We start from the raw sequence: 27,844 nt of genomic DNA on the forward strand, positions 1-27,844 counted from the left end.
AACAAACAGTCTCTCCTACATTAAGTGGTTGCTACTGCAGTACAACGTGGTTCTCACTGCCATCAATCTCCAGACCCATCCTGCATCCCTCTGTTGAAGACCTCGTCCTGTGACCCTGGGTGGTCAGTCCCCTCGTAATACGAGCTGCCATTGTGCAGGAAAGTCCCCACGGCGCGGCCCTGGCGCGCGTGTCCCACGGCGTCGCTGAACACCTTGTTGATCTGCTCTTCAGATGGCATCCACCAGTCCGGGTTGGAGGTACAGTGCATCCTAATGAACTCTGCAGGAAAACATGCAAGGATTAAAAGCAACTTGTCTTTGCAGCATCTGGTATTGCCCAGGTGTCAAAAGCTCATGGGAAATAAGAAAGAGGCATTGCTGCTCTACTTAAGCAGAAGTAAAGCCTTATGGGGATGCCATGATAATGCCACTTGGACCTGTTGTATTTCTGCATAAGTGTGCTTCTCCACATGCAGTGTATGTTGTTACACCTGAGCTACCTAGGTGACTCATGGGACCTGGATATAATATCCTTTCTTGTGGAAATACAAAGAACTAATTCGAACTGAGGGCTGTGATTCAGCATGTGCAATATGTGTGGAAGCTAACACGAGCCAGGACATATTTCATTGTTGAACCTGTTGGTATCTATACCTCAAGGTGATTGCTGCTGGATCTTTCTGACCTCCCTCTGCTGGCTCCTTCAGCACCTGCAACCTGCAGGAGCCCCCAGCCCGCTGGAAAATGTCACTGCCATTATTTCAGTTTGGTGCTCCTGTCTGTTTGGGATATCTTTCTTTTAAGTTCTGCTATTTTCATCTCCCTGTATTTTACACCTATTTTTTCAGAGACTAATTTGGCCTTAGAAATAGCTAAATGAGATCAGAGAGCTGATGTGGGGAGCCTCACAATAGTTTTCAATGCAGGAGAAAATGAATTGTACCACATGCATTTTAGCTATTTAAATAGCTGCTGCTGCCACATACAGCTATTTGTATGTGATGATTACATTTTTTATAATTTATTTTTCAGATTCTTTGACGTGCTATATGCTAGACTTGCAGAAGGTGCCCTGCCAAATCTGGAGTTGTAACTGCTAGACATGGCTCAAATAGGTGTGTTTGGATTTGGAAATATCCAAATATGATTTTAAATGTGAGGGCATCTTATTAGAGATACTGGATACACTGTACCTCATATAGAAATGGAGCTGCTTATTTATTCTGTAACATTAGTTATTCCCTCATGCAGCATTGTGTGTCCCAGGATATTTTTAAATTCTATTTTCTACTGTTGACAAGCCAACAGCACAATAAGTGGTGTAAGGTAACTTCATTACTGTCACCACATCTCCAGACAGGGAATGCTGTGCTTTTACATGAGTTCCCGTGCCTGCAAGGTATCTCATCTGTTGGACAATTAGGATGTGATTTTTGCATAGCTCCTCCAGCAGTGTGTCTGCAAAAGTGATAGCGATCTCTGTTTTAAATTCATTTCCCTGGAAATCCACACAGGCAACAGTAATTCCTACCTAGTTATGTTCACATGTGCCCCCACACTCATCTTTTTCTCAGAGAAATGGTTACCATGTAAAGAAGTAATGCTGTAATTTAAGCCTGCCAGGATGTTTTAAAACTGGCTCCAGACACCAGTCAGTTGTAGGAATATATTAAAAATGTTTATATATATTTAAACTCTGAGTGCAGACAGAGAACCAATTTGCACTCTCTGCTATGGTGTAAAGGCACAATTAGCTGGGTTGAGAATTAGTCAGACACTTGTTACTTGGCTTGTAAATGAGTAGGAGCTAGTGGCCAACTCTCAGCACTGGAGAAAGTTGTCACGTTCCCACCTCCACACAAAGGCCCAAGGGGAGAGCTGTCTACTCTGCTTTCTTAGCTGGTCATTACCTACTGCATGTTTTGGCTTCCTCTTCAAGTTTCTGATAATTAAAGAAATTGACCTTTCTCTTTCTCCCAAGGAGTGCTCCCCATGCTCTGTGTGTTCAGAACCTCAAAAAGACAGTGGCCACAAGCAAAATTCCATGTTTACTATTAGTCTTGGGAGGCAGGTGAGAGAAAGGGGAAGAAAAGGGTATCAGCACTGTGCTTGTGCATAAATTATTAGGTGATACTTAAAATAACTTAATAAATGCTGAAGTACTTGTTTCCAGCCTTCATTTTCCAGGAGAACTTCTGGGTCCCTGACTCTCTAGATCTCTGCAGCATAGTGTATGATGGATTTGTCCTCCAATTTAGCTCTGGTAGAGTCTCATACAGCAGCTTAAAAGATTATTTTGTAGTACAAAAAGTGCTTGTTTGCCTAATTTATGTAAAATCTGAGTTCATTACCTGGTTACATCAATATTGTACCCTAACCACAAGTCTTATCTACTTAGCCTTGCTGGATTCTTCTACCCTAAATGGGAAGAGGCCCATATATCTGATGTGTATAAACACTTTGGACTCCAGTTGGATGAGTGAAGATATTTTTATCACTGACTGACCACAATATAGCTTTTTACATTGCATTGATTAGTAAAACATTGTTGAGGTTAGTTCAAACAAAATTTCATGTATGTGCTCAAAAAATACTATAATGTTAACTGTGAGTTAATTAAAGAAAAAATAAGCATATGCATTTATACAATGCAGGTGTTGAAACTAAAAACATATTTTTACATTGGGTTTAAAAAGTCCAGTTTTGTATGTTTTATTATAAAGCTTGCTACCAGCCTTTTCAAACAATTTTAGGAAACCAAAGTACACAACATTCTTTGCAATCTGTACCCTTTCTGTGCAATATCCTCACTCTCTAACATTGTGAAATGCTTGCAAAACTCCCCTCCCTTTTCAGGCTAAACATGGGGGGAAGCTGTTCCCTAACATTTTCTGGCAACGTTGCATCAGTATGCCAAAAAATAAGTTAAATTCTGGACAACACACTTATGTATACTTTGTAATTAACCTGAAGATATTCTTGAACCTAGAAGATGTTTCCAAACCTACTCTGAAACTCTGCTTCTATCTCCAATGATGCACTGTGTTCTTGTGCATCATCCTTACTAGACATTAGACTGTAACTATTCCTTTGGTTAGTTTTGCTGTGTATTGGTGTTAACAAATTACCTGAACTTATTATAAAAAGAGTGTAATCAGGAATGTCTGGTTTTGCTTCACTGCTTTTTAAAGTGTATTAGTGTCATGTGCCCTTGCATTTGGGTCCTCTCTTAAGTAAGAGGCCTTGTTTTTTCCCATCAAAAACACCCCAAACACATATATTATACATACATACACACTTGCATGTATGTATGAAAAGAAAGTGGAGGGTTTCTGGGTGCTTGTCACCTGCCTGCGAAACCCCTTCTAGTTCTGCCACTGTCAGCCAAAAATGCTTCTACTGAGCCAGAGCCAATGTGGTGAAATGAGATCACATATGGTGGACACTGAGCGAAAAGATGCAGTACCTCTGAGACATGTTACTTTAACTGGATCCAGAGGACGTCTTTCAGGACCTGTCTCTCCTGACTGCACTGACCTTTTCCTTTTCCCAAGGCCGCATGAGTACTTAAGCTCATCGGTTGTGAAAACAAATCTGATGAGATAGCGAAGGAGCCGTCGTCCATCTTTCTTGGAAGAATTTACAGCCTCATCCCACTGTTTACTAGTGATGTAGACAGGGTAGTTGTTCAGCAACTGCTTACTCCCCTGAAAAAGTCAAATATTTTTGTTGCTTATTTTGCAAGGCAAGTAAGTGAAGATGTCAGTTGCAAAAAGAAATAAAAGAAATGTTTTTAACTATCCATGATCCGAAAGTGAAACACAACCCAAAGTGAACATGTAATTGCTCTTACAGAGAATGAGTACTTCTGAAATTACATTTCCATTTTCTAGAACTCAGATGGAGTGAGGTACAATGAATAAGTTTTGAGAGGTGTAGCTATTGATAATTTACATTTTCACAAGCAGGTTAAAAGAGTTAAGAAACAGCAACTGGGCATACTATTTAAGTGTAATATTTCTTCTTAATATGGTAAAATGCATAAAAAGGGTCTTTGAAGAGCCTGATCAAATGGATCACTTCATCACGGCTCATAGTTTTCTTCAGAGGTGACTCTTTTGGTCTATTTTTATAGTAAATTTATTACTTCTGTTGAACACACCTGAAACTTGACAGCAATTATGTTACTGTGAAAAATGTAAAGAAAATAAGTAAAGCAACTATGAAAACTAAAAGCTTCATTATTATTAATGAATGCTGTATTAACTCAAATTATAGCTTTAAAGAAATGCCACTGTGTCAGCTGGAAAGAAATTTTGCTTTTAACCTTCATAATTTGTGTGCTTCAATATTCCAATATTAAATGAATGCTGTGGGACTAATTATGGGGATTCCTGTAATCCACACACATTTATAAGCCCTCTTAAGTCAATTGTACCTAAACTGTATTTAATTCTTGTTGCCCATAAAACGCTATAGTTCAGGATTACCCAATTAATGTAAGATGGTACTGTTAATATACTTGAAATAATTGAAGTACACAATAAAAACCCAAACCACACCCTCCTAGAGACTCATCCACTTTTACAGCTGCACCTCTTTATCAAAACACATAAATCTGGTAGCCCAATTAGTGAACTATTTGTGCAGCCCTCAGGTTTGACAGGAGCTTGCAGTGAGCTAGAGAAACACAGGTCTGATGCTCAGTGAGGTGCTCAGCCACATGCCACACTTGTGGGCAAGTGCTGCAAAGTTCTCACTTCTCACAGGCCTTTGATATCTGAAGACTATTTTAAGGACTACCTTTGCCTTCTTTCACATATTTATTATAACATCCTGGGAGACAGCTTGAGAGCATCTTTGAAGTTTTTCCTCAGGTATTTGCTTTTAATTTTTTTGCAAGTTTGATAAATATATGGAAGACTGAAATTAGTGAAGACTGTGCTGAGATTATCATTAGATAATCTCTATGATCTAGAGTCACACCACCTCCCAGTGGGGTTAGCATCACTGGGGGCTCAGCCTGTGTGGCTGTCTGCTACTTCTTTGCCTTGCAAGGACAGCTATGGACAAACCCAAAACACTGCAAAGGAAGCCAAAATGTAAGGGAAGAGATGGGTTTTGTCTGTCTGAAGGGCCACTCCTTCCCCAAACACCTCAACACTTCACTCACTCCCCTGTAGCTGTAAACTCAAGCTCTCACCCCTAAGAGAAAAACCTTTCACCTACAGTCTAGCCCTGTTAAATTTGGGGCTTCCTCTTTGCACTTCATTATCTCCTCACGTCACTGCAAACAGGTCAGGGTCAATTCCTGCCCCTCCACTCCTGACACAGGCAGCTGCTTTAGTTTTTGCCCATACATGATCCCCTGGGAAGCCAGTAATATGTCTGAAGAGCTCTGCCACGGAAGAACATTTCAATCCATGCAGTCCAGCTCCTTGTCCTCTTCCAACACTGTGAAGGAGCTGGGGAAGGAAGAAGAGCAGAGGGGCAGCATGGACAGCTCTTGGAGGTAATATATTCTTAGGCTGAAGTAGTTGTGACCACTCTGTCACAGGGGGAGCTGGCAGGAGTACTCCCTTGGCTTGTTCCACTACATCAGTACAAAGGACCATGTGATCCTCATACTGGTATTTTACATTTTTTCAGCAGCTACCTTCACATCTCTTTTATATAAAGTAAGTTATTTTCCTACCTTTAATCTCTGAAACCTATTTTTTTCCTATTAAAAAAACCCTTTAGTGAAGCCATGACCATTCTTACTGATACCACTGCAAAGTATAAGCTGCAGGTAACTGCAGGTCCTGCCTTGCTTTTCAGCCCTGCCAGGCCTGGCTTATGCAGTGCAAGCCCACAATGGCACGGGGTGAGGCTCCAGGCTTGCTCATGTGCATTAAGAACAGATGCTCACGGGTGGCTTTGCTAAGCAGCAAGCTATCCTAGAAGCTATTCTGTGTTTATATATATAGCACTGATGAAAATAGGGTGCAGAAAGGCCCAGCATCTAGATTTCATGAGAGCTCACATTGCTATTAACTGAGGAGAGGGTAATAAATTTTGCGTAACTCCTCAGCCTCAATTTTATAACACTTCTCTCTTGTTCCCCCTGAAATGTAGGATGTTTTTCCTCATTCTTCTCCAAGGCATGATATAGTGTTATGCTACTCTGTTAAACAATTACTGGATTCCTGCTACAGACACACTTTCATTGCTTCCTCAGAGAGTAAAGCACTTCTGGGCAAAACACTCTTGCTAAATATATGATGTGGTTTGGTGTGTCCAGCAGTCATTAAATGAAAACAAACATAAAATCTCCCAGAAATGAAATAAGCAGACTCTGAAGGAAGAACCAAAAATACAAATGCATCTCTGCTTGTATTTGTACATGATGAAATTTATGAATAAAAGATTCAGATCTGTGCATTTAATTTAATAAAAAATTCTGCCACACTGTGACAAGCTATTCCTTGTGAGACATTGCAGAACAGCCTCAGTTTTTACAGTACTTGAAAATTTTAGTTAACCAAAAGAGCATTAAAAAAAGGAAAATGAATCCTTGGAATTTACTTGAATGATAGCAGCTAGTGATAAATATAAATATGTATATATCAATTTGCACAGGATAAAATGCAATGGAGGAGCAAAGTGATACACACTCTGAACTGCTGCAAGCCACATGCAGCCACTCTCAGTCATGTCACTAGGTAGCCCTAGCCTAAATTCTACCCACAAATACGGTGTTTCTGAAGAAAAACTACCAAAAGCAAGGCAAGCACACCTGGTGCTGATGGAGGGAGTTAGGTGCTGCTCAGTAAAGTAATTCTAGATTATACTAATGATGTGTTTCCTCCATTTAGGGGATTACTGTACTTAAGAATGACAGTTTTTAACCTGTTTTTACTACTAAATGCCTACTGATTTGTTTGCCCACATGTTTGTAATGAATGATCAAGCACAAAGAGATGTAGCTTGCTTTCACTGTACACTACCTCGGTTGGATGGTCTGCTGGCTGTGGTACCATAAGCTGGTTGTGATGCTGAAGTACAGTCTTCAAATAATCTAAAACCGTCTGGCAGGGCACTGTATGAAACAAATTGCAATTACTGTGTATTAGCTATAAAGCACAAAATAGAACAACAGTATTAAATCAAGCAGTGTTCCTTAGTATCTCTGTTCTATGTCTGTGAGATTTGTTTCAAATAGGAAATACTTCTCATTTTGATTTGTGAAGGTATTTCATTTAATAAATGTACAAGTATTGTATTGCCTATACTGAGATCTCTGAAATTACTTTTATTTTTCTGCCTGCTAGTTTTCAAAGGGTTTTTTTCCCAAGTTTGAAATTATAATTACTACAAATACAAATTAGGTCAGCAGTAATGATACTAAGAAAAAAAATCTGTAAATACCATAAAAATCCCAAACCATACAAATGAGGAAACATTTATTGGACCTAAATAATGCATTGATTAACATGTAAATATGCTTAAATGTTTTTGAAACTACAGTCTGATTAAATATACTAAAGAAATTCAATGACTGGTATATTCCAATCTCTACTCCCTCCCTCCTCCCAAATTTATTATAACATTAGGTGTTAGGCAAATTGCTTTACTTCTCTTTGCCCTCATCCTCCCCCCTTTCCATTCCCATCCCTCTTATCCATTTCAGTAGTGGTACCAATATCCTATTCCCTTCTGTTGAGGTGATAGGTTAATTAGGGATGATTCAATTATGGGTCTCTCTTAAGCAGATGCTGCCACATCCCTGATTAACTCTGGAGTATTTTTGAAATACAGCTCTTTTCTCCTGAGCCTGAAACACCATAGGAGAATTAAACAGATATTAATCCAACATTATAACTGACTTGTGCAAGACTAAATAAGCATAGTTTTTAGGGTACCTTATGACTTTCACATTTGGAATGGGTTGTTTTTTGAAGTATTCAGATTTAATCGTCATTTCAGCTCAAAACCCAGAAGAAAAATTTATATTCATTTTTTTTATTACTATTTCTTGGCATTTTATTATTTCTTTACACCTGAAAAAATGTGGTGTTTTGGGCTTTATCTTAAGCTGGCAATCTGAAAGCAAGCACTGAAATACCTGAGAATGTCTGAAGGTAGGATTTATGGGTATTTTTCCCTCTTTCCTTGGCATTCACACAACCCAGCTTACTATGCCCATCTAGGCAGACAGGGTGCAGAACAAAATCACTCTGAGCAAAACAGACCCTTTACTGTGGGACAAGAGGAGTTACATCCAGCAGTCTGCACACAAAAGTCGTGCAAAGTGCCTGATATGATGAATAAATTTCTGTGTTATTGCACCCCACATTGACTTCTCTGTAAAGACAGCCCATCAGTGTATTTACTCCTGCTTCTGTTTTTTCACACAGTAAGTAATCTCACTGCAGGCTATCCAAGGATGTGTTTACCTATGTTCTTCCAAGAGGATGGGGCTCAATTGAGAAGACAACAGGAAATTACTTAACCTGTTGTGTCCCCAGCAGATGAAGTGCAGCTCTACTTGAACTCTATGCTGCTGATAAAATGCCTTCTCATTACCACTGAGAAACATGAAAGTACTAAAAGCTGGCCAAAGCTTATAAAAACTTCTATCCTCATAAAAGCAGCAATGTTTTGAGTACAACATTGTTTGATTTTTTTAATCATTGTAGTGACTGGAGGATGCTGATCACTTCTGACTTTAAAGCCATGACACAGCACAGTTTGCTGTTGATACAAATAACCTCAGCCTTTGCTACTTGCAAATCCAGACTTCCTGGGCTGCCATATTATCTGAAGCCTAGAAGGAACCACAAAGAGGGCAGCACATGGTCGACAGTCAAAGCTCTGGTTTTGCTGCTGTGTCCCTCTTACTGCTCTGCAGATATTCTCTTTGCTGAGAACTGTTTCCTCCAAACCCTTCAGGAAATGGAACTTCGTAAGAGCCTGGGGGTCCCAGCTGGGAAGAAGAATAATCATTTAAGTCTACTAGTTTACTTATTCTGTTTATCTTTGATGGGGCCTCTACAGGGTTAACAAGATCATAGCCCCATGGGCTGATACTCTGCATGCTTACGCAGCTATCCACTAACAGGACATCACCAACAGGAATTTGTTCTTACTCTACGTAGTGGGAGAGACACCATTTGTTATGATCTAGCAGAAAGCCTGTGGGGAGGCAGTAATTTTCCTGCCCATTAGGGAAGAGTTTCCACAGCTTTTACTTTCTGAAAGTGCCAGCGTTTCAGAACGGACACTGGAGATGGCGAAGTAGCCCGGCTTGCAGAGAATGAAAGGGCAAGGTCTTTGCAGGAGCTACAGGGCAAAGAGGAGGAGGAGGAGGGCCTGCAGGGAACCTGGTGTGCCAGGGAAGGCTGCTCTGGCTAAGATGCTAACCAGGACACATGCAGGAGGTGGCAGGTGTTTGCTGTTACCGATCCAAGTTTAAGACATTGCTGTTATTCTAGGTATCTGCATGTTGTAACAAGTGCTTATTCAGCACAGCCTGTCACAGCTTTCTCTGCAGAGAATCCTAATGTCTAATGAATAGTTGAACAGTGACTGTGGTGGTCACGCCCTGTGCCAGTGACAAAATCCAGGCTATGATCTCTCAGCCCGAGCTGCCACACAGCACAGCAACTCCTTGGACTAAATCCTCCTTGCAACAGACAGCATCAGTGAGTAAAACACCGCAGAACTCAAGTAGTCATCTCCCAGTGATGCAGTTTCTACCCACTGGAACACAAACCTTATTTCAAGTCTGCATTTTGTTTTCCTTCAAACTGGGGTTTACAAAATTTTTTGGAAAAGAAATGGAAAATGCCTGTTACTTGTTACATATTTAGTGGTGGTAAAGTAATTTCTCCATTTTTTCTTTGCTAAGCCCAACACTGATCTTCCAGAGGTGCTGGGCTCCTGCCAAAAGCAGAGTCCCTGCACCTCCTTACGTGTCTGTACAGCTGATGGCCGCGGGTCTTTTGGCCATGCTGTGCCTCAATACCCAGGCAGAAAGTCACTGTGACCTCCCAAAGCCTTTCTCAGTGCACTGAAGGCACTCAGTGCCTTTCTCAGTGCATTTCCCAGGGGCTGAAAGCAAGCAGAGCTGTGTTCTCTGTGCCCCAATACACAGAGATCGGCCAGGGCTGTCACCTAGCATCTTCCTCTCTCACAGCTACCTCTGCACCTCCTGCAAGCTGTAAGCAATGACTGTGGGCTCATGGATTAAAGTATTAAAAACATGGGCTGTGAACAGTTTCACAAAAAACATCCCTCCAGAAATTCAACTGCATCATGGCAGTTTTCCTGAATGCAAAGATATTTGTGTTTTTAAATCATGTTTTGTAATTTAATGTTATGTAACACCCTGAATATCTGCAATACTCATCAACCAAACTCTTCATCTCATCAAAACCATAATTTGGCAAGATGTAGCCTGGTACTAATGCCATTATTCTGGTTTAGCACTCTATTAATTGAAACTGGCATCAGCTGTGCAATAAGTTTGTCTGGGCTCAATATCAGGCCAACAAAATCACTGTCCTCCAGGACATCTCACATCCTTTTGAAAAAAATCAGATGCTATTTCCATCCTTCAGTCTTCTGAAGTGTCCAAAATATTACAAAGCATAAAGAAAAATTATGGTCAGAATTGTCTTTTTCATGCTGGGTTTAGCTCCTGAAGTGAGTTGTCCAAACCTCATGGTTTTGAAAACATCACCCTTTGGTAGCAGCTGCCTTGTGCCTTTGGTAAAAAGTTGATGTGTATTTAGGGAGGAAAAGCTGCAGTGCCCAAACAGCTACTGCTCTTCAGTGTCCCAGCACGGGCAGGCAGCTGGGACAGGCAGCTGAGGCTGCAGTCCCACATGAAGCTGCTGATAACACACAGAGGTACAATGGAAGTGGAAACTATTTCTACCAGCTTGCCATCATCACTATATTTGTGTGACCGCATCATGCTACCCTTCACAAGTACCAGAACAGAAATATTCAATGAACAGTTCCATATTATTGATAAAATCTGCTTCTGTCTGATAATGGTCCAACACTGTTGTTAGGATGTCATATTTTTCCTTTATCTTTCCAGGGAAAGGAAACCTTCTCTAGACAATGCTCCACATTTAATTTTAACCATTAATTTACCACTGACCCAACTGCTTTTTACACATCACCATTAACTTCCCCTCGAATCTATGTGTTATGTTTCTAACTCTTCCTTTACTTTCCCTCTAAACTGGTTGGTTTTGTAACCAACATTATACTTTTCCTCCCAGTTAGTCTTTTGGGGCCTTCAGTGACATGCTTTTAATGTTTCCCAATTATCACCCACTCTTTTTTCTTTTTAAACCTTTGCCTCTGATAATTGCTTCCAAATTTTTATGAAGGGCCAAGAACATCCCTACTATTGGTTTGAGCTGGGTTTTTGGTCACTATAAATGTTACTGGGACACAATCACTTACACTGGTATCTGTCAAAATGAGAACTCTCATTTATCCTCCCAAAAATGCAGCCTCCAGTGTAAAACATTCCAGGGCTGTTTACATTGCCAAAGCACAGCGCTGTGAAGAAATGCTTGGGCTTGCTGTAAATACGGCACATCTCCAAGGTAAATAAAGTGTATCTCCAACCTCTCCTGCAGCATCAGACAGTCCCAGTGAGAAGGGATGGCTCATCCCCAGTTTGGCTGCATGTCTCTCTGCAGTGGTCTCAGTCCCATAAACAGACAGTAAGAAATCTGGTTATTCTGTAAATTAACAAGATTTTGTGCTCTGTAGCTGACACTGGCTAGTATTCCTCTTGGTGCTCTGCAGAAGATGAATCCCTCAGCACTCAAGACCATTTACCTCTGACTCACCAGAGGGGAGGAAAATTGGGAAGGGTGTACATGTACACCCACCCTGCTCAGGGCAGCATCTGCTAGCTAAGACTGGCGCAGCACTGCACCGTGTCCTCCTTCACTTGACCTTGAGCGACGCTTCTCTCCGAGTTCATTGCAGGGCATTTCTAAATTGATGCTCGACTGTCAAAAAGATGTAACAAATGATAGGGAACGTGCTGACGAACCACAGGGCTGTGTGAATTTCTTATAACATTAATGGAGATGCCTTTGCTGGCTGAGATTTGGACAAGTGTGCATGGCTTGGATTATTTTAGCTCATAGGGTAATTTATTTCAATAGTCTGCTGAAAGCCAGCAAAAGCTGCATGGATGGTCCATGAAGACAAGTTTGTTTGGAGTGTGATGGGCTGGAAAAAAAAGCAAGGGGCAAGGAGAGATAGGGGAAGAACTGATCTCAGTGCTCAAGAGCCTGAAAATTTGGATATTTGTGACTGTATGGTAAAATAAATCTAGCACCCATTTGTAGTGAATGCATACAGCAGAAATCAAAAGAATTGACATAATGTGTAGGAGGGTGTTAAAGATTTCCTAAATTGACCTACATGCCAGCCGAAAACAGGGAAGGGAGAAAAATTCAAGCAAATATCCCATTACTTTAAAAATCCCTCTCAGCTGTGTTTTCCAGGCAAATAATTTAATTTCTATAAATCTGCATCTGAAAAGCCATTGTACTTTTAATTTTCTTTTGCAATAGATTTCTTCCAGAAAAAAGAATGTTCCCCTCCTACATGCCCTTGGGATATACACCTCTGCATAAACAACAGATTAAAAGAGATAAAACAAGGCAGCTGTGCATCTCATTTAAGTGATGCTGCCACATGCTCCTGTGGCTTTTAGTTTTGTCTGTGCTCTCTCACTTTCCATCAACTCATTAGAAGGAGCCCCTTGTGATCCTGTTCAGCAATGAAGTCTTCCCTTTGGAAGGAACATCCTCTGTAAACCCCTCTACTACACATTTCCACTGCTGGTAACTAACAGGGAAACCAGGAAGTCCCCTGTGAGAAGGGACAGCAGTTTGTGTCACTAAAACACAAATGTTTACTTGCAAAGGTCAAACCAAAGTTGGGACCTGGGAGTTCATCCTTGACAGGCTGAACTGCAGCTCCCCACAAAACTCCCACCAGCTCCGGTTTCCCAAGTTGGCTGAGAAGCCTGATCTCCCAAATTCTTGTGGGTTTGTATTCAGAAACACAGAGAAAACAGATAAAGCAAGCCCTGGTCTTGCTGCAATTGCGTGTTTCAATAAGTTTTTGTACTCAGGTTGGTTTAGCAAAGTAAGCTGTCACCCCCAGCAGCAAGCAAAGCTGAGCTGCAAATTCAAAGGGGTTCTTGTGCCAAACACTGGGTGACCGTGCTCGAGGCTCTCTCTTCTCACAGTAACTTCACACTTTGAAGCTGAAGAGCAGAACGAGGCCACAGATCAGACCAAAACATCCAGAACATCAAGGGAAACCAAAGAAATGGTTAAATGTGAACATCAAGAAAAAGGACAAAAAAAAGGACATGAAAAAGTGTTCATCATAACCCTTGATGGCTGCTTTATCTATACTGTGGCTGTGGTAGGCCCTTTGGAAACATGAGGCTCTGAAAGTATAAAGAGACAGGATTTGTAGGGAAAAGTAATATCTTTTATTATATCCAATAGTCAGGAAGAAGAGTCAAGCCTTGGGCATACAAAACCTCCTGGAAAACTTGTTTGACTTTTCAATTACATTGATATTAACTCTACCTGCAAATCCCACTTTGCTTTGGCTACTTCCATTTGGCCACCATGCATGCAGTCTCTATAGGTGACCAGGACTCAGCATTTGAGGGGGTTTTCATTCTCCATCCCTCTGCTATTTGCTGGAGTATTTTTTGCTGCTGGGCTAACAAAGTAAGAATAATCATTGTATTTGTCACACACTGCTCCATATACTTACTAAATTATACCTTTTCACTGCTTTCAGATTGGTTTATCCAAAACCACACGGCAAAGCTGGGAGCAACAGGAGACAAACCCTAACTCATGATTATAGACCTTTGTTTCAATCACCTGGAAATATTTTCTCCCTTTCAGATAAAAAAGTGTGAGAAAATCACACTGATAATAATGAAGAACTGTTTAATATCCTCACAGTTAAAATCCACATCTTGTATGCAGCTCCATAAATATGTCTTTAGATTCACTACTGGGAAAGTATCGCAGCCACAGTAATTTCTATACAGAAGAAAGAAACTAGGAGACACTTTTCTTCTCATGTGGATGGATTACTTTGTTTTATTCTTAATGATCTCAAAACCTTAAAGAGCCAATGATAATTTTGCCAAATTCCTTCCAGGAATTACCTAAACTTTAATTATTTTTCAGAAAAAGACATGATAACACACTGAATGAAAATGCTTCTGTTCAGTTGAATTGAAAACTGAAAATTCTTGGTTAATATTTTGCCCTAAAACAAATAAATATTGGGAAAACTGGACAAGTTGAAAGAAGTTGCACTGCTTTAAACCCCAAGCACTGGAATATGATTTTTTTCTTCATTTATTCTACAGCTGGAACAATTAAGTTTTCATACAAATGTAAGTATAGTTTCAGTCAAATCCAATGGAGTTTTTTTGAGAAAAAAAAAATCTACCCATCCAGCAACCAAAATATATGGGATATTTTATCCATGTAATCGTTTCTCTCCAGCGGTGATTTGCCAGAGTGATGCTAGGCTACAGGCAAAAAGATCCTACAGAACTGAAGGGTTCTGCAGCAACAGGGCAGAGTCCTGCAAACTGAAAAATCTTATTTTCTGTGTCCAAAAGCTACAGGAGAATATGTCTTCTGTAATATTTGTTAAAAAAGAAAAAACTGTCATTGCCTTTACATCTGCAGAGAAAACACTCTTTTTCGTGGTAGTCTCTTTGTGAGCCTTGCTTTGCAAAGCTTGAGGCAGAGATGTATAGCGGCAACTATTTTTAGATTGCAAACTCTCATGGATTTTAAAAGGGCTTTTGCATATGGAAAGTAAAAAAAAGAAATGCAAAGTATTTCAGGAGAAGGATAAAATGATTCATATTATACAGCAGAAGGGAGGGGTTGCTGCTTTTACATTCTGCTGGCAGAGTTGCTAGTGGGAGCCTCAGCGACTGCGGGGAGGGCATGGTGCACGCTGCCATGGTCCCACATCCCCTGCCAGCCGCATCCAGCAGCTCTGGACCAGCTCCCCCAAGGATGGGAAGAGAAACCACTATGTGAAATATCCTGCTCATTCAGTGGCTCGATGGAGACAGCATGGCAACCCTCACACCCATCTAGCTGCTGCCTTGGCTGCCTCTCCAAACGCTCACTGCCTTGCCTGGCCCGGCGGATGGCCAGCACGAGGTGCACGAACGCACAGGGAAGAAAGTTTGTGCTCTGAGATTACTGTGATGTGATAGATGGTGGCAGACAACACTGACACTCTGCTGCAGAGGGCTTTCTGCCTCCCTCGGGAGGCATGCAACCTCTCGATGGGCAAAAAAAAAAAAAAAAAAAAGGCACAGAGAGCAAGCTCCTATTTACATACAGAGCTGGGCATCTCAAGTCACAGAAAAATTTCTGCCAGCTTTTTCGCTAGTAGAAGCTCACAGGAGCAAAATGAACACTAGAGACAAAAATAATTAGACATTGCCTTTAGTTGATTTTTTATTAACTTTGCTCATTGGTGGCTGTGTGACTGCCTAAGGGTCTCTGTTCTACCATGTGGCAAAACCTGAGGGACCTTCTGTGGCTCTTAGCACTTCTGCAAACACACGGGTCACTTCAGATCTATTTGGGAATGTCACCAGAAAGCAGCAGACGTATCTGATGATGATTTTCTGTTGGCAGATGAAGTCCTACCTCCTGGCACATCTTTTATGTTTGTCTGCTTCCTTTGATACACTGTTAACAAGGAGTTTCATGATTCCTGGGGGGTGCAAAATGACTATGATTATGCATGTTTATCACTTTTAAAGGGACATGAAGGGTAAGTGGGATGACACAGGTAAATACTTGCTGCTTAACCCAGCATTAATCCTAGCAAAATACAGGCAATCACAAGGGGATTCAAATGACAAAGAACTAAAGAATATGAATATAATTAATTCCAGTCAAAATGGTCTTATGGAAAGTCGATCTTGCCAGACTAACCTGTCATTCTTTGATAAGCACATAGATTTGCCTATAAAAGTTGGGCTGAACAATATAAGATACCTAGACTCCTGAAGGGCATGTAACTTACTACCCTGAGTTAGTTGATTGCAAAAGTAGCAACACTCAACACCAGCAGACCAAATCATACATATATTAGGAACCTGCTATTGACATCTCAAATATTTGTCATTGCAGGAATCATCATTAATAGACAGGTTTCTAGAAAGGCCCAACAAGGACCAACAACACCTTCAAAACTATTCAACATTCCTAACAAGTATCACAAAGTTAATTTAAAACAATTTGAAAAATATTGGATGATACAGAAATTGATAAATCAGCAAACAGTGGGCAAGTGGGACAGTCAGAGCAATCTGGAACACTTAGTACATGAACACAGACAAATACAAAGTGTGCACTTTTAGGAAGAAATATGCACAGAATGAGAAGCTCAGCTGCACAACCCACCAGGGAAACCATGGGTGCAAGTGAAGAGTCTATTCACCTTTGATCAGGCTCACAGGAACACATTGCATGCACTTCCAGTGCCCAGATTTTAAAGAAATTAGCAGAAGGGGAGAAAAAAATTGCAAAGACGGATTCAAGTAATTTGAGGAGTTTCAAACAGTACTGTTTGCTTTGTTTATTTAAAATGGAAATTAAGTCAGCTTTCAGTCTGTAAGTACCTTCAATCAGAAGAAGTACCAAGACCTATAGAGCACTTCATTTAGTGGAGCAAAGCATAAAAGTCAATGGCTAAAAGCTGATTTCAGGTAGTCAGGAAGGGAACAAGGCACATATTTTCATCAGGGTAATTAAGCACTGGAGCCAAATGTCAGGTAAGAGATACAGCCACTGCTCACCAGAGGCTGGAGGCCTTCCGAGATACTACTTGAGTCAAATACATGTTATGCATTAGTGAAAGTAAAAAAAAAAAATACTGTGTTCAGTACAGGTGACTGAATGAGAGCTGTCAGTCAGACTGCAGACCCTACAGGACCATTTCTGGCCTTACACCTGAAGGCAGGACTCCACAGGAGTTGAAGTCCACACAATTCCCTTTGTCATGCAATACCAGATGATGTACTAACCACTGCTGAAACCAGTGAGAGTGCATGAGTTATGGTAACTCTATATTTTTGGGAGAGGTGAGGGAGTTACTTTAAATTTTGGGTTTTCTTTGCACTGAACAATGCTGCTTATGGGATTTGTCAGTATCCCTATGGACCAATGCACAAAAGAAAAATAATGCACAGTCCATCACTGATACCTGGAGAGAAGAATTATGAAGACTACTGCTTGCATTTTGCTCAGATTTTGCAACTGCCTCTACATGTTGGGGCAGTGGTTGGTTACTGCCTTCTTCCTTTCTGCATAGTTAGCATCTTTGAAGTATTTTCTCTCTTGCAGATCATGCTGTACTAGACATGCTTTTCTGCCATTTAGAGATCAGTTAAATTAAATCTACCCTAAACACCTTGAGTTCAGGTAAAAAAGGTGCAGTTCCCTAGTGTTTATACATGTCCAAAGCATGTTGTATGCTTCTTTCTTTGCTAAATTTCAGTTTGCTTTTAGTATTACTGTTTGAGGTGTATTTTTGCCTGTGCTGAAAGTTTAGAAAATACAGATCCAAGATACTTCGTTCTTATCCCATAACACTCTTCAAGTATCTTGGCTCACCTGAACAGTGAGAAATCCTAGGTTTAAAGAGCAAGAGAAGCTTTTCACAAAAAGGGGTTCTATTTGATTTCTTTCTCTCTCCTAGTGGCTTCCAGATGCTAAACTGGAAAAGTTGTTGTCAGGTTTTGGTTTTTTTTTTTCAGATTTATTTGAAGATGAATGGGAGGAGATGTACCAATGCTTCTCACTAAGCTAGCAGCAATTTAAGAGAAGCTGTTGAAAGTAAAAGCCAAAATTATTTCAGGTAAAACTATGGCTGTAACTTTGAACAGCTTCCTTAAGTAACCAAAAAAAGGAGCCCCAAAAGGGAATTATGTTTATAAGCTGTACTGTCAATTAAAGAACAAGACAGATAAAGAGTTATGAAAGCGTATGTTTGAAATTACTGAGACAAACCACCTGATATTCGGAATTTGGGATTACAAGTACATCCCCACCTAAACACACTTTACTAGTGTAGGACTCAATATTCATAGAGATGAGTATCAGCAGGTAATTTCCCACTGGGCACACCTATAGGAATTTTGGCTGGAGACAAATTCCAGTGTTTGACTATTATGATTGCAACCTTTAAAAATGAGTAGAACTAGAAATAAACCATTACCCACATTACTTTTATCACTGAATGGCAACATTACATGGCAAAGGATTATTTACCTGGAATGCTCTCCAACTTTCTACGAAGCTCTTCATTCTCTTGTTGCAATGAAATTACCTCCTGCTCTAGCTCTTGACACCGAGGGCAGTAACCTTCTTCCTCTTCCTCCTCTTCCTCCTCTGGAAGTGTAGAAGATGATGGATGACCATGAGATTCCGATGTTGCTGGAGATGTCCATCCACCTAAAGTGTGTACTGGAGAGGCTGAAAGTGGATCCACATCTGCCAAATGGCTAAAATCATTTATTGATGAGGTGTTCTGAGAAGGGAAGCTCCCAGAAAGCAAATAGTTCTGAAGGGAATCAGTAAAAACTCTCAGAAAGGCTGAGGTTTGTTGTTTCTTTTGCATATACTGCATCTCTATGTCTAAAATGTCTGACGTCTGACTATGGACCATTTTCCCGAGCTGACATTGCTCTTGTCTTTCACTATAATTTGGGTTTTCCTGCTTTATACAAGAAATCATGGACTGAGAGTGATTGTTGTCCAGTAGTTTTCCACCACAATTTAAGAGACTTAGAACCCGGCTGCATTGTTGAGCAAAGGCATCCAGAATCATTCGACTCTCTGCAACAAAAGAAAAGACGAATCACAGAAACCTAATGCAAGAGGTTATGCCAGGCAGTAGCAGCTAGATGAATGTACACAACTGTTTACAGTAGCATGCATTTTATTTCTGAACATATTAAGATGATGGCTTCTGCTTTAATACTTCTGCAACACTGTGATTTAAAACAATCCTGACTCTGTTTCTATTTTGAGAGTGCCCTTGTGCCCTTGCTGTTAATCAGAAATGCATTGTGATGATAGACACTGCTTACTGACATCTTCTTTCAGAGGGATTAAGTCAGGAAAATGGGGAAGAAAATACAAATTACATCCAATTTGCTACAAGTTCAAGTAAGTACTGCCCTGAAAGCCTATTTCAAGCTGCTGGAGGGCATTAACTGTACATATTTGTAGGACAGGACTTTGCACTATACCTTTGTCCTATGCCCAGTTCCTCTCCAACAAGACTTCCAAGCTTTGTTATTTCTCCTTTTTGTCTTTGATGCATTTGTTTGACATTGGGCACAAGACAGTCCACACAACTGACCCTCAATTTAATGGACTTTGCTTCTGCTCCTTTTGCTCTAGGTTCCAGATATGTCCAGGAACTACTCACAGTGATAAGCACAAACCCTTCTTCTTAAATCAAGCAAAGGCATCCTACAGGATTGCAGGCAGGCCAGTATGGCACAGTGGAGAGTGGAGTTCTTCAAGATGCTCTGCGCACAATCAGGAAACTCTGCATAGCATTGTGCAGCAGTTTCTGGAGACAGCAGCTCAGCTCTGGAATTAGGATAGGGATGCCGTGCTGCACCTAGTCAGCTTTCCTCTCATGACAGGAGGTGTCATGTCTCAGGGAGCAATAGCAGCTACAAGCTAAACCTACGGAGTAGGATGCCTCATTTCTGCAATGTCTACATGTGCAGCTCAAGCTGCTATAATACTTCCTGCACCCAGATAGAAAATGACCAAGATATTTATGATACAACCTGTTAGGCTCCCCAGTAAAAACAGTGCCTTTTAAATCTTTTTTACCTTATTCAAAGCTAAGTTCCTCTAGGTATCTAAACAGACGTAACTAACATTTTGCAAAAGAAAAAAGAGGCTGGTAGGCTAAAGCACTGCCAATTTTGGAGAGCACTTCTCAGGCAGGCTTGACTTTTAGAAAATGACAAACGCATTTACTTCTGAAAAGGCAACCTGCTACAGATACATGAGACTAAGCACCCCAGATCTTCATTTACTGAAACTTCATCAGTAGCCTCATCACACTCATAATACACAAAAACCAGAAATGTTCAGAATTCAGGGCTTAAAGGGGTGGCACTTTTCACAGCACTTCTTCAAGATTCTTCACTTTCTGGTGGAAAATCTACTTTACACTGAGGTCAGTACAGCTGACCTGAAGAATATTTGAAACAACACTAATTTGCATTTGTACCATCCTCCAGATCTCTGCAAAGAGGGCAGGGCTGAAGCAGCATACAAATACTTTCAGTCTCAAATGCAGCTAGAGGACACCTCCCCAGCACACAACTCTGATGTGATCTCCTGAGGACTGAACTGAAAAAACAGGAACCTGAGGTGGGCTGCCTGGGGCCATGCAGGGATTGTCCAGGGGCTCCATGGGAAGGACTGGAGTGGCCTTAGGACCACTGCAAGCATCCTCACCATCAGCCTCCTGTGTTTATGAGCCATATCACACTCCTGGACACAGGTTCAAACTAATGAAGGCAGATTTCTACAACACATCTTAGATCCAAAGCTTTATGCAATACCCTCTGTCCACACTACAGCTCCAAAGGGCAGAAATGCACAGGCACTGCTGCTCCCTTTGCAAGTGGGTGACAATGAGGTGCCAGGTCCATCACCACTGCCTCTCCTTCATTCCTACACTAACCAAAGACCAGCTGTCTTTAACCCTTACAATCAATGCAACTGCAAAACAACACAGGAGATGTAATATGAATGAAAAGCACAGAATCCTGGTGACATGGCAGCTTTCCAGCTGAGACCTGATAAACCAGAAGGAAGTCAGGAAATTCAAGCATCACTAACAACCCCAAGATGTGCTTTCTTTGTCTTACTTCTTTCCACATTTCCCCTTTAAAATTCTTACAGGATGATATTGACTGTAACTTTGCAATCCTACTACAGAATGTTTTTTTCATTCATTTTAATCCTATAATCTGATTCCAGTCCTGAAGTCATCTATACTGTTTGTATTTTAATCATTATTGTCTCTGTTCACAAAACAGTTACGTATTCTTTCCATATCCTTGTTGCATGGGGACAAGATAGGAATGAAACAACTGAAAAGGGATTACACTCTTAAAAGAGATGTTACTCCAATATTATGGTTTATTCTAAAACTAGCAAAAAGTAACCTGACATTCAAATTATTAGTTTTGAAGAATGCCAAAATACACATTAATATCAGTAAAGATTAAATTAATTATTAGTTTTGTTTTAAAATTTAATGCATTAGGCATATTCACCGTGATAATGGTTTAAAATGTAAGTGAAATTTTATACAGAAATGACATTATTGATTTAATCTTCAGTATCAGATCTATTACAAAGACACAATAACAGCAATTACTGTTTTTTTTTTCTTAACTTCAACCCATACACAAAGACATAAAAATGAGCCATGACAAAGCAGGGATCATTTGAAAGGCTAACCCAGAGATGCACAAATGCATTTTTTCTGGGTACTGCTGGACAGCAATAGTGAGGGATGCTCTCAGCACATATTCTGGAAATATCCGTCTCTGTGCTGAAGTAGGTTCTGCTTTGAAGAGACTTCTACACCAGTAATGGTGCACACAGCCACAGTCTGAACAACCCTAAATGAGAATGGTAACTGCAGTTATTTCTTATGATAGAGAAAAAAAAAATGTTGCCCATTTAGCATACGTTGTAGAAACTGGGATTTCAGCTTTTACAGACTGACTATAATTAGAAATGCAAGCACTGTGCAATGGCTAATCACTTAAGAAATGACAAAAAGTTGTTTTTATGTGATTACTACTGAATAAACACCAATCTATGATTCTTAATTGATTTAATATAATGTATGTATTTTCTATGAAAGTAGGATTCTAGTGAAATCACTGCACTGGACTAAAACAGTGTAAGCAGTTTATTAAAGTCTTATTGTGATATTCCTTTTCCTTATTACCTTGCTCACCAACCATGTAATTCTAATGTCTCAGACCCCAGAGTCTTTAGTCTTACAGAACTTCTATCGACTTTAACTAGACATTTGCCTGGAGGTAGACTTGCTGCCTAAGACCCATAAAGTGCTAAGAGAACAGGATTAAAATGCTAAAAGCATAAGTATTTCTAACTAGATTGTTTGAGATTGCAAGCAACCAGAAGATACTACCACATGGCAAATCAGGTACCAACTCCCAGAAACAGCATTCATCTTTACATCATTTTCTCATTGACTCTGGGACTAGGGGAGGTTCTTGTCTATTCAACCACCAGAAAACAGGGTTTAGGAAGAGTGAATGTCTGAAACTCAGTCTGATAACTTACACTAACTAATGCATCAGAAAAGATGTCTGGAAGATTTGGCAGGTATAACTTCAGCTTTTCCCACACCTAAGGGTCTTTTCAATGCTTAGATCAGACAGCTTTATTAATAAGCATTGTGTTGGGTCTCAGTGGATCTCAATTCAGGTTGTGGCTTTTCCGAAGTTTCCTTTGTATTCTTGGGCAGCTGGTTTAAAAAGTCATCTTTTTAAGTATTGAGTGGGTCTGAATACCATACACTCTCCCGTGCAGGGAATGTATTCTTTGATATTTAATTTTCAGTGAGATTGTGACGTTCAGGCTCCTTAGCAATTCCAATCGTCTCACTCTTCACCTTGCAGTGACTCAGCCCTCTCACCTGATTATTTGTGTTTCTTGATTTGTTTATTACAATATTTTGATTAATTGAGATCCTGGGGCTACAGCCTTGCACCCCTCAAACTGGGCCTTTATCCAAGCATAGAGACTTGGGGTCATGTTTTCAGATATGACCACTGCTGTAAATATCTGTGCTTACGTCACAATATTGAGAGCATTTGACACCTCCTATGACTACACAATGTTTTCTTGGGCATTTTGCATGAAGATCATTGAGACAGTACAGTGGATTAAGACTGCAAATGTCTGGTCATTTCAGTACTTATCTGAGAGATCTGCTTTCAGATGAGGGCTCACAATTTCTAAGGTAAGGTCAAAACACTGAACTTCATCTTCGCTTTTCATAGAACAAACTATTTTTCTGTCTGGGCATAACAGAGCTTTATTAACTGGTCATTTTAAATATGCCATGTTTTTGGCACTGCTAACAGGTGTTACCAGCTCTGCTCTTCTTCCTCTGCTTTCCATGAAAGCCCACCCTAAATTTTAAGCTGCACTGTAAGGCATGCCATATCATGCTTTCCTAAGGAAAAGGACTTTGGTGGATTATGGTACTGTTCAATGCACATACTACCAAAGACAGAGTTTTCATGCCAGGAAAATAATCTGGATAGATTAATAAAGAATTGATATTTTACAGAAGAAAACGGGTATCTGCTGGAGCTTTGAATGAATCCATCTGTGTGGCTCACAGCAGCAACAGCAGCCAGAGTAACCTCTAGAGGAGAGAGAAGGATTGTGTTGCAGCGCAGCTTCACATTTCTCATTGTAAGATGGCATTTCTCACGCAGGATCTTTCCCTGCATGATGGGATCTCAAGCTAAATTTTTCTCCACCATGGTACTGCGTGGAGAATTCCTGGTTTTCTTCCTTTCCCTAACCCCTCTTCCTGCAATTCTGCTGGAGTCTGGAGGTGAGAGTGGTCTGTTAGAGAGCAACTGAGGGAAAATCTGTGAACCCTTGGGAAGAGTTTTAACCATTAGAAAAAGCTGCAAAAATATGGAAGCATCTTTAGTCATGACTGTGTTTGAGGTGCCCACTTTCAACAGCAAACTTGGAGTTGTGAATCCCAAAGGGCCAGAAATGGCATGCCTGAAGTTTAAGAATCAACTGCACTAAGTGTTTAAGTTGCTGGCACAGAGTCAGGCACCCCAGGAGTGGTGTTTTACTAGCTATTTGCTCACTGTTGCCTGAACAAGTGAAAAGGTATCGGCAAAAAGAGGGGTATCTCTGAAACTGAACTTGGGACGTGGGCATCCCTACAAAACTGCCCTACAGCACTCCACCCCTTTATTCAAGTAAGCACCTGCCAAGTGCTGAGGATAAATCAAGTGGGAAAACTGTACACATTGTGGATGGTGACTGCCTTGTGGAGAATGCACGTGCAGCCGGACACCTGCTAAGGGGATGATCTGTCCCTCCCTACAACACCCACCACTTGAGATGAACCTGTGGCTAAGAGGTGTTCTGAGCCTGTTCCTCTTGCTGCTGTGGGGAGCCCAGAGACACCACAGGTGCTGGCCAAAGTACAAGGGTGACTGTGCATGCACAACATGCAAATACTGTCACTCTCCAGGGCCAAAACCACAACTCTGCTTCCCCAGAGGCGGCCTGTGCTATTAAATTGGCTCACACATTAGTTAAGAGGATTTCAAGCCTCTGGACAATGGGACTTCTTCACATACATACAGCACTGGGGTCCCAACTTCCTGCTCATCCTAGTGGTGCTATAGCTCTCAAGAACAAGCTGCATGGTGTTACTTCATCCCCAAGCAGGAAGGATGAGCACACAGCTCAGCAAAGCATTCCTACCTTTGGGATTAAAATACCCAGGAGATCTAAACCTTGCCTATTCCTTTATAGAATCACAGAATGTTTTGCCTTGGAAGGGACCTTAAAGTTCATCTAGTTCCACACCCTTTGCTGTGGGCAGAGATACTTCCACTAGACCTGGTTACTCAAAGACCCATCCAACTTGGCCTTAAACCAGGGTTGGGGCATCCACAGCAACCTGTTCCAGTGCCTCATCAGCCTCACAGTAAAAATGTTTTTCCACATATCGAACCTAAATTGCCCATCTTTCAGTTTGAACCTATTACTCCTTGTCCTGTTGCTTCAGTTCCTCTTGAAGAGTCCCTCTAAAGCTTCTTTGTGGGCTCTCCTAAGATACTGGAAGGCTGCTATGAGGTCTCCACGCAGCCTTCTCTTACCCAGGCTGAACAGCCCTCACTTTCTCTGCTTGTCTTCATAGGGACCTGCTCCAGTCCCCTTTCCAACTTTGTGGGCCACCTCTGGTAACAACTTGTGCAAAATACTACTTGTACACTCCGTAGCAAGTTTCTGGTTTCTTTTCTGTTCTGTTTCTCTCGGCACTTACCTGAGCAAAGGGTAAGTTGGGACCCATATAGGAACCTAAAGTAAAGCCTGACTGTGCAGTTAAAGGGAGAGATTTCAAAGAACTTTGGTGCACAAATGGCAGTTCCTTCACTCTCTTTAGCATAGAACTAAATCAAAGACAAGCTCTGAAGCCTGCTCTAGTGCCTGGTTAGCACAATGTACTCAGGAAAAAGAAAGTCCAAACTTCTGCTCATCGAAGCCCAGAGGGCTTTGCTGTGAATATGGCCTCATATATCATCTACCAGACAGGTGAATGTTTTCCATGGCATAATCTGCTTCTGTAAAGAAATGTAGGTGTCATATTTATCATCAGTGTTTTGATCGTGGGCCACAAAGAATACTTAAATACCACCATTTGGGCATTTCATATAAGAAGCAATTTCATAAAGAAAGATGACCTTCTGCCACGGATCACAGAACTACGCCCCAGAGATGTGAATTCTCTGACTAATCTATTCAAGAGTTAAACTTTTTGGTAAAGTACTTGAATTATTTGTAACAAGACATGCTAAATTCATCCAGTACAAGGCTACTTCTAAGCAAAACCAGGCACTAAAACGTAGCCATATATCCTATTAACTAGAGTATCTCCCTGTTTAGTAAGGAAATGTCATCACATTTGTTACAAAGGCAAACAGCAACATACCAAAACAGGATCCAATTTTTCTAAATAAATAAATCAATGATGTGTCAAAAATTAACAGATGAGTTAATATACCCGATGTTATCAAAACCAGATGGTGCTTCATAATATTCATCCTGTTCAGTCAAACCCTGAATATATTCTGGACCATCAGTATATAAAATAGGATGCTGCTATTTGTGATGGCAAACAAAAGCAATCATGCCTGCCAAGCACATACTATAACAGGCAGCATTTCAGCTCTGCTAGACAGAAAGTAATTAGAATGCTTTTAATGTCCAAAAGAATGATGCTGATAGGCTGCCACAGATGTGTAGATTTATGAATATTTATATGGTGGTTTATAGCTGACACTTTTATCAGTTGAAGAAGATAAAATATCTGCCTGACTCAAAAGCTTGACAGTCAGGTTAATAAAATCTCATTAAAGAGAATGACCTATGCAATTATATAGGATTTATTGTAATTCATTTTTGATTGTACTCTGCTTAAAGATGCAATTTCCCATTTCCTGATGCCAAATTTAGGTTGCATATCAAGATCTACGTGGTTTTTTAACTCCAAGCCATCACTAGAGGAAAGATACGCGTTCAGCATCTCGGTATCTTACACCTTTAAAGAAAAAAAAAAAAAAGAAAAGAAAAATTGATCTCCTGTTTGTCACTGCATCTTATGAAAACGGTGCAGGCAAGCAGCCGATCTATTTTCTTTCTGTTAAAATCACCACCTCTCTATCAGCAGCCTCTCCATTACCAGCAGCTCCCCCGGTAGCCGGCCCCAGCCTGCCGCCCTCCCCGGCGGAGCGGAGCGGGGCTGAGCTGAGCTGAGCGGAGCGGAGCGGCCGGCCCGGGGCTCCCCCCGTCCGCCCCGCCGGCGGCAGCAGCTCCCTCCCGCAGGTGCGCACCGGCGGCGCCGCCTGCCCCGCCAAGTCCTGCGCGGCGGCCGGCACAGCCCCGGCCGGGGCGACCCCTGCCCACCGCCCCGGGGCGACGCCGGCCGGGCAGCGGCCCCGCCCGCCGCGGGAACTTCGGCGCTGCCCGAGCACCGGACAGACCCAGCCGCCCGGCGCGTCCCCGCCCGCATCCAGCCCCGGGGCGCCGCCAGCCCCGAGGGGGGCACCCCGCGGGCGTCGCGCCCTCCGCCAGCCGCCCGGGAGAGGGGTGCGCGCGTCGGCGGCGGAGCCCGCAGCCCCCATCCCGCTCCCGCCTGCTGCAAAGTGCCCCGCGAAGTTGCGCGGAGGAGAGAGAGGAGTTGCGGATACCTGCGCTCAGCTCCGCGCCGCCGCCCCCCGCCACCGCCGGGCAGGGGCCGTAGCGGCCCGAGGAGCTCGGGGCCGGCGGCGGCGGGCGGGGGTGGCCCTGGGCAGCGCCGGGGGCAGCGCCGGGGCGGGCGGGCCCGTTGGGGAAGGGGCCGTGCGGCGCGTAGGGCAGCGGCTCGGCGGCGTGCGGGAAGGGCTGCCCCGCTCCGCGCCCGCGGGGCACCTCCACCATGGTGGGTCTCTCATAGCGCTTGGCCAGCGCCGCCCGCTTCCCGGGGAAGGTCTTCAGGACGCTGTAGGGACCCCGCTGCTTGTAGATTTTAGGGGTGCTGGGCCCCTCCTCCGCCGGCTGCATCTCCTCCTCCATCCTCCGCCGCCTCCCCCGGCGCGGCGCGGCGCGGCCCCGCTCCGGGGCTGTGTCTACCGCCGCCGCGGCTCGTCTCTGTGGCACGGCGGAGCCCCGGCGCGGCGGGGCGCCGGCCTGATTGACAGGCGGCCGCGCCAATGCCTGGAGGGAGACGGGCGGCGACCGGCAAGTGTTTAGGGTAATCTCTGCTAATGGCAGCGGGGCGGGGAGGCGGGCGCTGGCGGGGCCGCCGCCGCCCCCGGCACCCCCCCGGGGGCAGGTGAGCTGCCGGAGGGGACGAGCGGCTCCGGGCCCCCCCCTGCCGCCGCCCGGCCCGCCCGGCC

The 27,844-nt window shown here is 42.4% G+C and overlaps 1 protein-coding gene across 1 annotated transcript; it reads right to left on the reverse strand.

The window, feature by feature from the left end:
• Positions 1 to 62: 62 nt before the first annotated feature.
• On the reverse strand, positions 63 to 27,521 carry BEND4 (BEN domain containing 4). The gene is made up of 5 exons (XM_041458153.1): positions 27,158 to 27,521; positions 18,387 to 18,953; positions 6,990 to 7,081; positions 3,467 to 3,707; positions 63 to 280 (listed from the first exon to the last, which is right to left on the reverse strand). The coding sequence occupies exons 1-5, from the start codon at positions 27,519 to 27,521 to the stop codon at positions 63 to 65; spliced, it is 1,482 nt and encodes a 493-aa protein (XP_041314087.1).
• Positions 27,522 to 27,844: the final 323 nt, after the last annotated feature.

This window comes from Pyrgilauda ruficollis, unplaced genomic scaffold, assembly GCF_017590135.1.
Source record: "Pyrgilauda ruficollis isolate IOZ18807 unplaced genomic scaffold, ASM1759013v1 scaffold1, whole genome shotgun sequence".
NCBI lineage: Eukaryota > Metazoa > Chordata > Aves > Passeriformes > Passeridae > Pyrgilauda > Pyrgilauda ruficollis.

What these genes read in the sequence shown, in the direction of transcription:
- BEND4 (XM_041458153.1), bottom strand. Translation starts at nt 27,521, where the DNA reads ATGGAGGAGGAGATGCAGCCGGCGGAGGAGGGGCCCAGCACCCCTAAA. An exon ending in AAAGTTGGAGAGCATTCCAG is followed by an intron (nt 7,082 to 18,386) that starts GTAAATAATCCT and finishes TGTTTCATACAG; the next exon opens with TGCCCTGCCAGACGGTTTTA. An exon ending in CAGCAGACCATCCAACCGAG is followed by an intron (nt 3,708 to 6,989) that starts GTAGTGTACAGT and finishes TGACTTTTTCAG; the next exon opens with GGGAGTAAGCAGTTGCTGAA.